The following is an 11,972-nucleotide window of genomic DNA, read 5'->3' as shown; positions in this document are numbered from 1 at the left end:
AGAACATAAATTATTTGAACGACTTGTGAGACTTTCCCTTATATACAAACCAGTAGATATACATCAATATTCCTTAAACTTATATAAGGAAGATTCACATTTATCTCGACAACAATTATATATTGAAAATAAAAACTAATTCAATATTGGACGTAGGCATGGGACGTGGTTGGTGATTCTTTAATTTTGTTTTGTATATCTTATTATAAAATATTTGATGATATATCCTCTTGCTCTGTGTTATCCGCAGTTTTCTTCGTTTTTTCCATCTTTGCATTTTTTTCCTTCTAAATATATAATTAATTAATTTTATGCTTTTAATAATATCTAATCAAATTTAATAACATCATTACCATTTATTCCAGAAATGTACTGTAGATTGAGAAGTAATAATGTATTTGCCTTTTTTGTAAATAATAATAAAGATATAACATACCAACTGTAATAATATCGTTGACAAAAAAAAAACTCTTAATATTTAGCTGTCGAAGTAGAAAAATCTTGATAATAGCCAAAATACATCAATATAACTAGAGACAATATTACTTTCTTTATTTTAAAAATAGAATAATAAATATTACTTTCTTATATATCATTTGTAGGTTGTTTACAGTTTATTATGAAATCTGACATTTTTAAATAAAAAAGAAGAAAAAACACGGAAAAGAACATCTTCACCACTCTCTTCCATCATCAAGAGTTCAATTTAAAAATGTCCTATAATGTTGACCCAAGACGAAGATGAAGAGCTTATTTTGTTCCTGGAGATGCGTCGTCACGAGAAAGGTCACCGACCTATGCTTCTAATGGGTTCGTGTTCGTATATATAACAATAGCTAGGTCCAATACTGTATATTTGTTTATGTGTTAATACGTTGTTGGATTTTTTATTTCTTTTTGGCAGGATCTGATCATAAAAGTAGCCGGACGACGGCGATGTCCTCCCGACAGTACTCTCTCCGAACAACCGCCGCCGATAACTTCCTTTACTCCGAGAACGAGAAGTCCGATTATGAATGGTACGTAATATCCCCCCTCCCTTTAATTGTGTTTATGATTTCTCAAAGTCTGATCATGATTTTTATAAAATTTAAATTTCCTTGTAAACATTTCCTTTTTTTTTTGGTTACATTTTGCATTAAAATATTTGTACTTGGAAAGTGAATTTGATCAATTTTCTAAGACATTCTTGCTAAACTCTAGTGTGTGATCTCTGATGTCTGGTCTTGTTCAGCTGATTTGTACGCATTCTAAAACGTCTCACTTATGGTTTTGAAGTTCTCGTGCCTAAAAAGTCCTTTTGCATGAAATAACCGTTGCATAAAACAAACTTTTCGATCACTTTTCCTTATGTTTATATATCTTAATTACAACCTTAATTAGTTTTAGTTTAAAATTATTTTCTAAACTTCGCCCTTTTGTCAATGTTCCAATTGGCATGTCTCAAATACAGCCATGAGTTAGACAATTATCAGCAAAAATCGATTTATATATTTGTTGATTGTTCATATTGTTCCGGACCAGGCTGGTTACGCCGCCAGGCTCACCGACTAGAAGCGTAACGAACCAACTCGACTCACCCTACGAAGACCGGATGACTCTTATATCTAGGGTACGGACTCAGTATATATGTCTCATGGTCTCGCCATTCTCTTGGATTTGCGATTTTGCGGTACAGTACTCTTCTTCATCATCTCTCATTGTTTGTTTTTTTTTTCTACGTACAGTTAGAGAACTACAGCAAAGAAGAGAGGGACAACGTACCACCCAAGACCCAAAAGACGTCGTTACACAATTCCTCCTCTGTTTCTGTAATCAGAAGACCATCGTCCTCTAGTAGCTCAAGGTCAACCAGTAGACCTTCCTCACCATCCAGAAGGTCTACTCCAGCCAAAAGGCCATCAACGCCAACCTCAAGTGCCACCTCAACATCTGCACGTGGCTCATTAACCTCGTATTCTGCTACTAGTAGCTCAAGCTCAACGACCAGAAGACCTTCTTCAAGCTCTGGAACCTCACGTGTTAACTTAACCGCTGCACGTGCCACCAGGCCCGCCACCTCAACCGGCCAACAAACTACTAGTTCAGCCACCTCTACTCGATCCAATAACCGGCCGATGTCGGCGCCTAATTCAAAACCGGGATCGAGGTCAAACACTCCAACTCGCCGTCCATCTACTCCGTCAGGTTCATCGACTGTATTGAGAACTAAACCGGTGAGTAAACCGGCCTTGTCACAAGGAGCTTCTCCGATCGTGAGATCAAGGCCATGGGAACCTTACGAGATGCCTGGATTTTCTCTAGAAGCGCCATCGAATCTTAGAACTAAGTTACCGGATAGGCCACAAACCGCTTCAAGTGTCAGAAGCAGAGCATTTGGTGCGTCTAATAGTTCAAGATCAGCGTCCATAGAACGCGAGGTTTCAAGGAGACAGTCTTGTTCGCCTTCGAGAAGCCGGGCTCCGAACAGTGCTCCGAGTGGAAACGTAAACGGTGCTGTTCCTTTGTCACGTGGACGACGAGCAAAGACTAAGAACGATGATGGTGGATTGACAAGTCATGTAGCTAAGGGGAATCAAAAGATCGAGAGAGTTGTAAATGTGAGAAAACTTGCTCCACCACGAGTGACAGAAACCAGAGGCAGAGGACTTGATGGTGATGGTGGCTCCTACGCTGGGAAGTCGAGCTCGGGATCTGATGGTTTTGGGTTTGGGAGAAACCTATCTAAAAGCTCCATGGACATGGTACGGTAACATATATGTTATGAAATGAAATGATATTAAAAAGGGACATATATCAACCATGCATGATGTATTGTTTAGACGACTTTTCAACTTTCGAACATTTCTTCGAGAGTACTTTTGTAATGGTGTCTCTATGTGATAGTAGGATGTTAGACGAGGAAGCATGGCGGGTAATTTCCGACCGTCAGTGACGAAAGCACGGGCGACGTCATCGTACAGTGTGAGATCATGTAGAAACCGGCCGGTGAGCAGCAGCGGGAGCTCGGAATCGAGTGTCAACATTTTGTGCTTAGACGGTAGCGACGACAATCTGAGCGACATCAGTTACTCTTAAAGTAACCCATGAATCTCTGTCTTGGTGTAGAAAGATACTAATGATCATCAGGCAGGTCTTATTAGAGGCTCAAGTACTCAAGTACTAGAATGCCCATGAATTTTGGTTTGTATATTACTATATTAATTAATTTTGGACCTAAAAATACTGTCTCTTGATAATAATGATACAAACTGTATGTAGTGTTGTCGTAATTGTTACTCACAACTCACAAACTTAATCTGTGTTTTTCTGTTTTGTTTACTTTGTTTTTGTTTAAAGTAATCTAAATCAAAATACTTAGTACGGTTCCACATTTTACTATTATAGTTGTAAAAAAACAATGATCACATACATTCGAAGTCAACAAAAGTTGTCTCTCTGTTTCTTAAGCAACAAAAATAATAATTTTATATTTTAATTCGATTAATTGAGAACGATTAAATTAACGGCTGACATGCGATGCTGGTAGAAACAGGATAACGCATCTAACGCCACGTGTAAAGAAGTCTCAGGTATCTTTGTAATTTTACATGAAAACCCCTTCATCTCTCTCGCCTATAAAAATATCTTAGAGCCAGAAAAACCCTCTTTAGCGGAGAAAAAAAGAGAGTAGCGAAATAGAGAGAAGTTGAATCTGCAATATTTTTTGTCACGCATTTTTCTGAGGAAACTGTTACTTTTCACTACCTTAGAGTGATTCGTTCTTCACAAAGTCCGAATTGACGAAATTTTGAACGATGAATCGTTTAGGTCATAAATCTGTGGTTTATAACGGGGATTTGCGTTTGGGAGAACTTGATGTCTCTTCTTCAGGTCATGAATTCCGATTCCCTAACGATGAGATTCGAATCCACCATCTATCTCCCCCTGGCGAGAGGTGTCTTCCCCTCGCGATTCTTCAGACGATTGCTTCTTTTTCCGTTAGATGCAAGCTTGAGTCATCTGCTCCGGTCAAACCTCCAGAGTTAATGCATCTTCACGCTCTCTGTTTCCATGAATTGAAGGTATGTTTTTCGATTTTTTCCGATTTTGGTCGGTAGCTTTGAATTTTTGATGATTTTTGGTGATTTACACAGACTGCTGTGGTTTTGCTCGGAGATGAGGAGATTCATTTAGTGGCTATGCCAAGTAAGGAGAAGAAGTTCCCGTGCTTTTGGTGTTTCTCGGTTCCTTCAGGTCTTTATGATTCCTGTTTAAAGATGCTCAATACTCGGTGTCTGTCAATTGTGTTTGATCTCGATGAAACTTTGATTGTTGCAAACACCATGAAGTCATTTGAGGATAGGATCGAGGCTCTCAAAGCTTGGATTTCACGAGAGATTGATCCTGTCAGGATTAATGGAATGTCTGCTGAACTTAAAAGGTATATGGATGATAGGATGCTGCTCAAGCAGTATATTGATAATGACTATGCCTTTGATAACGGAGTCTTGTCAAAGGCTCAGCCTGAGGAGGTCCGCCCAACTTCTGATGGTCTCGAGAAAGTTTTTAGACCCGTTATTAGATTGCCGGAAAAGAATACTGTGCTTACTAGGATTAATCCAGAGGTTAGAAGATCTATCTCTGTTAGTAGTTGTATATATGTATTCATGAGTAATCTGGTTTTTATGTTTTGGGAATAACCAAGTTTTGTCTCCTATCTGGGGTTATTTCTGATGCAGATCCGTGACACTAGTGTGCTTGTAAAGCTGAGGCCAGCGTGGGAGGAATTACGAAGCTATTTGACAGCAAAACTTAGGAAACGTTTTGAAGTTTACGTTTGTACCATGGCTGAAAGGGATTATGCTTTGGAAATGTGGAGACTTCTTGATCCGGAAGCTCATTTAATAAGTCTCAAGGAGCTTCGAGATCGTATTGTATGCGTTAAACCAGGTCAAACCCATCTCTGGCTTCTTTGATACCCTTGATCTTTGTTTTTGGTACATAAGTGTTTTGCTCCCATTGATGTAGCTTTCTGAGTTCTGTTTAGTTATCTCTTTCATTACTGTTTTTTGTGGTGAATTGTTATATATAGTTTGCCTCTTCTGCCTCTCTCTAGTGCCTCATCTGATTTGTTGACCTCTTAGTTTTTAGTATTAAGGACCCGACTATCTGCCTCTGTCTCTCTGTGAAACTCGCACTAACAAGATTTTTTTTAATTTATTTCTTGCCCTTTGCGTTACAGACGCCAAGAAATCGTTGTTAAGTGTCTTCAATGGTGGCGTTTGTCATCCAAAAATGGCAATGGTCATTGATGACCGTATTAAGGTTTGGGAGGAAAAGGATCAACCACGGGTTCATGCTGTCCCTGCATATCTCCCTTATTATGCTCCACAAGCAGAGGCATGTTGTTACTCTTGCGTTAAGCTGTGAATTCAATCCTTTATCGCTTCATTTTCCATGTGTGTATCTAACCTTTCTCTTATACCCATTTCTCAGACAGCCCTTCTCGTTCCAATTCTTTGCGTAGCAAGAAATGTTGCATGCAATGTCAGAGGTTACTTTTTCAAGTAAGTTATTGTTGTTTTTGTTTTTGTTTATGTAATGAAATCATGCTGGTTGTTCTTACTACTTCCCGACATTTATGGCAGGGAATTTGATGAGAGTTTGATGAATAGTATATCTTTGGTTTACTATGAAGATGATGTAAAAAATTTACCTCCACCACCGGATGTGAGCAACTATGTCGTTATAGAGGTATCTGCAGTTAGAATTTTATCATTGTTAATTGATTGCACAAAATTCTTGCCCCAACTACAATATGCAATCTAGTTATATCTGTCTGTAGGATCCTGGCTTTGCCGCAAATGGGAATATAACAGCTCCTCCAATGATGGAAGGAATGTGTGGGGGTGAAGTGGAACGCAGACTAAATCAAGCGGTCAGTAAAATAATATAAGAAAAGTAGATACAAAATTTGGGATATGGCGATCTTTAAGTAAAAAAATATGTTTTGGTGCAAAACTTTATTTCCTGTTGTAATCTGATTTAAAATTGACTTTTTAATTTCTTGGTGAGAAGGCTGCAGCCGATCATTCTACTCTTCCTGCCACAAGTAACGCTGAGCAGAAACCTGAAACCCCCAAGCCGCAGATAGCAGTTATACCAAATAACTCTAGCACGACAACTGCAGCAGCATTGTTACCTTCGCATAGTACGAACTTTTGACTTTATATAACTTCGAATTTTGAATTGTACAGTTATATTGCACTATAATGTTTGTTTCTGAGATTCTTTATGTTTTGTCGTCAATCACAATCTAGAACCTAGTTTGCTTGGAGCTCCTAGACGGGATGGCTTCACTTTTTCTGATTGTGGAAGACCCCTTATGATGAGGCCTGGTGTCGATATAAGGAACCAAAACTTTAATCAACCGCCCATTCTGGCTAAAATTCCTATGCAGCCACCTTCGTCTTCTATGCATTCTCAGGGTGGTTGGTTGGTGGATGATGAGAATAGACCTTCTTTTCCTGGTCGACCTTCAGGAGTTTATCCAAGTCAATTTCCTCATGGAATACCAGGTTCTGCTCCTGTTGCTTCATTCACACACCCTTCTCACTTGAGGAGTGAAGAGGTTAGTTTTGCATTCCAAGTATCTCTCTTTTGACTTCAAAGTATGAGTATCTACGGTCTGAGAATTTTCATGCAGGTATCAACGGATGATGACCTGAAAAGGCAAAATCCTTCACGTCAAACAACAGGTATGTTATAGTTTCAACACTAATGTAGTCAAGCTGATACTAAGGTATAGTAGATTGTTGAATTTGTCGCCTCCGCTTGTTTTCAGTGTACTGCTCTTAGATATTGATTTAGGATAAGATAATTTCCACACCTGATTTATAAGTCTACTTGCTGAATTTGTCATAACAAGGTGGAATAATACCTTTTAATATTAGCACTTGTTCAAACTATTTGCAGAGGGTGGATTATCCCAGAGTCATTTGGTATCAAATGGTAGAGAACATCATACAGATGGTGGAAAGAATAATGGCGGGCAGTCTCATTTATTTGTGAGTGCGCTGCAAGAGATTGGAAGAAGATGCGGTTCAAAGGTGCATACTCACATAACCACGGAATCTATTGCTTATCCTTTTTTCATGGATTTTGACTAATTCATTTACAATTTTGCAGGTGGAATTTAGGACTGTGATGAGTACCAACAAAGAGTTACAGTTTTCGGTTGAGGTAAGCTGGATCAGTTTGTTTAAGCATCTTTGTCTCATGTTAACTTCACTTTCCTTTTTTGTTTTTAATTGTTCTTGTTAATTTACGTAGGTTTTGTTCACGGGTGAGAAGATAGGCATTGGGATGGCAAAAACTAAGAAAGATGCACATCAACAAGCGGCTGAGAATGCTCTTCGAAGTTTGGCTGGTAAAATTTCTTCTTGGGCATTATTTGTGGATCTATTCACCACTTGTTTTTTGTCTTCTGTGTAGCGAGTACATTTGGTTACAGATTGGTCAATTCTCTTTGTGTTGCTTTATGCAGAAAAGTATGTTGCACATGTATCACCTCTATCTAAAGAAACAGAGAAAGATCCAAGAAATGATGAGAATGGATTTTTGTGGGAAAGCGATGAAGTCGTACCAAATGAAGGACTTGAAGAGAAAGCACCTAAAGAAAACATTCCTGAGTTGTGATTTTTGTCGCCAATGCCAAATTTGTGGAAGAAGACATAAGGTAAATATTCCTTACCAGTGTGAGAAACCAAAAAAGGCAAAGATCTAAAAGGTAACGAAGTGCCAAATAAGGGACTTTTTGATTATTAAAACATATAGCCTATCCCCTTAAGGAGCTAGTCTCATGACTCTTGTTGTTTTGGTTACTATAGAGTTTTGAGAAGGTGAATATGAAACCTTGCACCCAAGGCTCCACCTGAATTAGGTTTATGTTATGTATAGGTGATTGTATATTATTTTTAGTATAAGATGATGGTTTTTTTTGTTGTTGTTGTTGGTTCTTAAGAGCAGCATTACAAGGGATTTATGTAGTTTGGTTTAGAATCCTTTAGTTTGTAGCTCATAGCCTCAATACTGTATGGCTAAACCAAACTTCACAATACCCATAGTCCTCGTAATTTCACAAATTACATTACATTTACCTGGTTCATTTTATAAATCACCTTATGTTTCCTACAGGGGTCGTTTGTAATTTGATTGAAGAATTGGTACAATCTAATAATTTATCGCCGCTACCCACTGAATTCTGCCAACAACATACTGCATATGGTTTTATGGATATTTCGATTATATATTGGGCTTAAATTGAACATGACACTCCTCGAGGTTTACAAAAATGTTTTAAGGAAAAAAAGGAGGTGCTCCTAAACGTACGGCGTTGGCACCTTGGCCCTTCTCGAAGAGCACCACAAGTTCAAAACTGATAAACCATAAAAGAAATGTACAACAACTTGATTTTCTATAAAAGATTAATTTACACATGATTGTGATAATCATGATCATCATCATTTGTGTAAGAAATTGGAATGGTAAGACCAATCATATGATAATCATGATCGCCATCATTATGTAACAACAATATAATTGGATCCACATGATACATCCTATGTACTTAACACTAGCACTCCATTCTTTCCTCATCTCTCTGTCTTTACCAAAACCATTTGATCATACATATATACAAAGACAACACTACATGAATTCAATCTACTATCAATTCTCATAGATACAAAACGTAAAGATGAGCAGAAAGAAGAAGGCAGCGCACCTTTTAAGAACAATTTTGACTATCTGTCTGAATTCATGGGAGAATCATCTTCTTGAAGCTCTTTTGCCGGTGAATGTATGCACTCAAAACTTTTTTTGAGTTTAGAAAAGTCTGAAGTTGCTTAGAAGCTTGTGAAGTGTTCTACGTCCCCATTGGATATCATTCTCTAAAAGCATATCCGGCGTTCCAAGCGGCTCTGTCTCTAGCCGCTGCTGCTCTTCCTCTACTAAATTGTATTGCCTCTGATCTACACTTTTCACTGCTTCTAGCTCCGATTTGTCCAATAATGAAATCGCTTTTACTTTCTCTTTCTTGATTATTTCTCCTTTGGTTTCTTGCTTCTTATCTACCTGCAAATAGCTTTCTCCATTCATTAAATAAGACAATAAGGCCATTTACAGCTGAAAATCACATTGCTGGAGAATAAACTAACAGTCTTAAAGTACAGAGTCTTAGATTAGCTTAAAGACATAGTTAAAGAAACTTTTATTTTTAATCAACTGGGGCAACTAATATACAGTGTATCAATGAAACAAGAACAGTCTTATTCTACAAAAAAAACATGATGTCTTAAAGCATCAACATGCATAGATTTCATTACCATCTACAGCCGTGTGTAGATTATATAGAAAAAACAAAAACATGAAAATTTAAAAACTTATCAGGTTATATTACCTCCGGGAACGTTTCTGCTTTACCTTCGTTAATAACTTCCATATCTTCATTTTCCAAGTCAGACAGAGAAACCAATCCAGGGACCAAAACTGGACTTTCTTCCTCGGTAAACATGGCTTCGCTGGTCACAACCCGAGCAGTCAAAGCTCCATTAGAAGATTCCATAGTTTTCTCACTTTGGATATCTGCAGACTCATCACTTACGTATCCTGCATTCTCTACAACTAGTACTGAAGAGTTTTGGTGTACAGTAGTACCAAGCACTTCATCCACCTCTTCTCTAATGGTGTCAACCCTCACGCTTTGTTTAGGGTGAGTGATACTGTCTTCTTGATTGAATGGCACATAATCTTCCTCAATCATCATCTGGAGATCAGCATTACCCCAGTCTTCACATATCCTGATTGTTTTATTAGTTTCCCAGGTTTCAAGAGACCGGTTTGGACCTGGTTGCCACAAGATCTCCCCTGTCTGTGCCTTTAGTATGAACTTGAACTCAACCAATCTTCCAACAGGCAAATCCTAAGTAGAAAGAAGAAATCACATCAGAGAATTGCTAACACACATTCAATGATTCAAGTATCTAAAACTCATACATAACCTACATGTAACAACAACATAGATGCATACCAGGTCTAAGGTCCAGACATTCCCATCTGACCAGTTCAGTGGCAAGGCAGTTTCTGGATCCCAGAGGCCACCAAACACAGGATCATCACCAAGAATGAAAAAATGTTCACCAAAGACACACTCTTTCCGCAATTGGAACCTTACACGAACCTTTTTTGTAAGAGCTTCTTCGTTCACCTATAAACACAATTAATTATCTGTATGAAGACAGAGCATAAAGTAACTGTAGAAGAGAGAACACATACAAACGAAAGACCAATGGGAAATTGAAAGATAAAGCTAAGAGTTATAATTAATTACCTGAGAATCCTTAATCGAAGAAGAGCGAACCGGAATTGGCTTAAGAGTCCTGTTCTGAGCAGAATCTAAACGCAAAAACTTGAAGTGATGAAACGTTTTCCATGGAACACAAGGGAAGATCTCTGATCCACAGCGAAAAATTCGTGGAGGAGAATCTTCGAGAAGGATCTTAGATGGAGAAGAATAAGTTAGGGTTCCAATGCCAATCATCTTCATCAGAAAGAGTTCTTGTCTTGATTCAAAAGAGAAGAGACATCACTAGTTGAGTTTGGGGAGAATTGTACTTACGAAAGCAAAGCATAAGTCCACGTGGCATATCTTACTGACAGGTCGGTGCTCACCCGCATTTATTTTGTACCGTCCGATTTACGCGATTGTTTCCCACGTTACTGTAACGAATTTTCTCGGATCCTGCGTGACAGTTAGTTAACAAAACAAAAAAAAGCCCATGGGCCAAAATTAATGGATTTAATTTTGACTTCAGTGGGGAAACTAAAGAAAGACTTGTTTGTTATTCTCCTCCACCACCACAGTGCTTGTTTATGCAACCTTTCATTACATAGCTTTAGATCGTTCATCGTTGTATGTATATGTCAATGAAACAGCTTGGAATGATCATCGGAGGAAGGAACAATACAACAAACTTATACGGCTGCATAAATTGCATCTCTCTACTTGTTGTTGTTGAGCTGATATTGTCAAATCATCAATAATTAGATTAACTAAAGTAATGTGATACGTTATTTAAAATGCTTACGTACCTTGACAAGTCGTGTGGAGGATACTGATTATGCATGGACCTATCCAATTTCACTATAGAAATAAACAAAGATATAACCCCCCAATCATGCCGTATACAAACCACTAACAAACATACATTTTTTTAGTGAAAACCAATAAATTACATAAATCAAAAATACATTTTTTTTTGTTGAACTAAAACAAAACCAAAAGAAAAAAAGGGTTCAACTACACGTAATCATATTGACACACACGTCTATCTATTCGAGTTTGGACCTCTCCTTTTATTTACATGTTTCCGTCGTTATTGGCTTATTGCATATTTCAAATGTCTTAATATTTAAATTTCTTAGTCAACCAGCGTTTTTCATTCAAAATAATGTTATGACCCAACAAACATAGTTTAAATAGTATTATCAAATAATAACCTGATCAATGTAAGATAGGAAAATCGATATACTGTACCTTGACAATTTGTCCTACAAGATAACTGGATTTCTTTTAATACAAACGTCTTTTTCCAAAATCATGTTGCAACAACCAAATTAACAACACTATCATTGATCTAAAATTCAAACAGATATTATCAATTCGATATAGATTAGTATTTTTCCAAAGAAGAAAAAAAAAAGTAAAGTAGAAAATACATCTCGAATTTATTGTTCTTATGTTCCGCGTTAGCAAAAAGTTGACAAATAAGGCAATAATAGGTACGTTAGTAAAATGCAATAACAAATATTGTATGTACTTTTCATATGAAACAGTTCTTGAGAGTGTTGTACTATTATGGGTATGACTAGTATTCTACGCACAAAAAAAAAAAAAAAAAAAAAAAAAAAACCCAAAAAATTGAAAAAAA

At 37.4% G+C, this 11,972-nt stretch overlaps 3 protein-coding genes across 5 annotated transcripts; 2 read left to right on the top strand and 1 right to left on the bottom strand.

The window, feature by feature from the left end:
* On the top strand, window positions 669-3,242 carry LOC104708973 (uncharacterized serine-rich protein C215.13-like). Its single transcript, XM_010425629.2, has 5 exons — window positions 669-810; window positions 905-1,019; window positions 1,525-1,612; window positions 1,728-2,744; window positions 2,890-3,242. Exons 1-5 carry the CDS (start codon window positions 723-725, stop codon window positions 3,076-3,078), a joined length of 1,497 nt encoding a protein of 498 aa, XP_010423931.2. The 5' UTR covers window positions 669-722; the 3' UTR covers window positions 3,079-3,242.
* Window positions 3,638-8,175, top strand: LOC104708972 (RNA polymerase II C-terminal domain phosphatase-like 2). Its single transcript, XM_010425627.2, has 14 exons — window positions 3,638-4,064; window positions 4,137-4,607; window positions 4,722-4,932; window positions 5,225-5,382; window positions 5,479-5,549; window positions 5,631-5,736; window positions 5,828-5,920; window positions 6,061-6,193; window positions 6,303-6,613; window positions 6,689-6,740; window positions 6,958-7,091; window positions 7,171-7,224; window positions 7,315-7,411; window positions 7,529-8,175. The coding sequence occupies exons 1-14, from the start codon at window positions 3,798-3,800 to the stop codon at window positions 7,678-7,680; spliced, it is 2,310 nt and encodes a 769-aa protein (XP_010423929.1). The 5' UTR covers window positions 3,638-3,797; the 3' UTR covers window positions 7,681-8,175.
* LOC104708971 lies at window positions 8,542-10,780 on the bottom strand. Of its 3 annotated transcripts, XR_754895.2 has the most exons (5): window positions 10,373-10,771; window positions 10,073-10,249; window positions 9,443-9,964; window positions 8,768-9,117; window positions 8,542-8,644 (listed from the first exon to the last, which is right to left on the bottom strand). XR_754895.2 is itself a non-coding variant. In XM_010425626.2 (4 exons), exons 1-4 carry the CDS (start codon window positions 10,586-10,588, stop codon window positions 8,869-8,871), a joined length of 1,164 nt encoding a protein of 387 aa, XP_010423928.1. In that variant the 5' UTR covers window positions 10,589-10,771; the 3' UTR covers window positions 8,565-8,868. The 3 variants fall into 3 exon arrangements, 2 of the variants coding, with proteins under 2 accessions (XP_010423928.1, XP_019084602.1); XM_010425626.2 differs by having other exon boundaries at window positions 8,565-9,117; XM_019229057.1 differs by lacking the exon at window positions 8,542-8,644 and having other exon boundaries at window positions 9,024-9,117; window positions 9,466-9,964; window positions 10,373-10,780.

This window comes from Camelina sativa, chromosome 8, assembly GCF_000633955.1.
Source record: "Camelina sativa cultivar DH55 chromosome 8, Cs, whole genome shotgun sequence".
Lineage (NCBI taxonomy): Eukaryota > Viridiplantae > Streptophyta > Magnoliopsida > Brassicales > Brassicaceae > Camelina > Camelina sativa.
The sequence above is the reverse complement of the archived record's forward strand: the minus strand, read 5'-3'. Positions and strand labels throughout refer to the sequence as shown.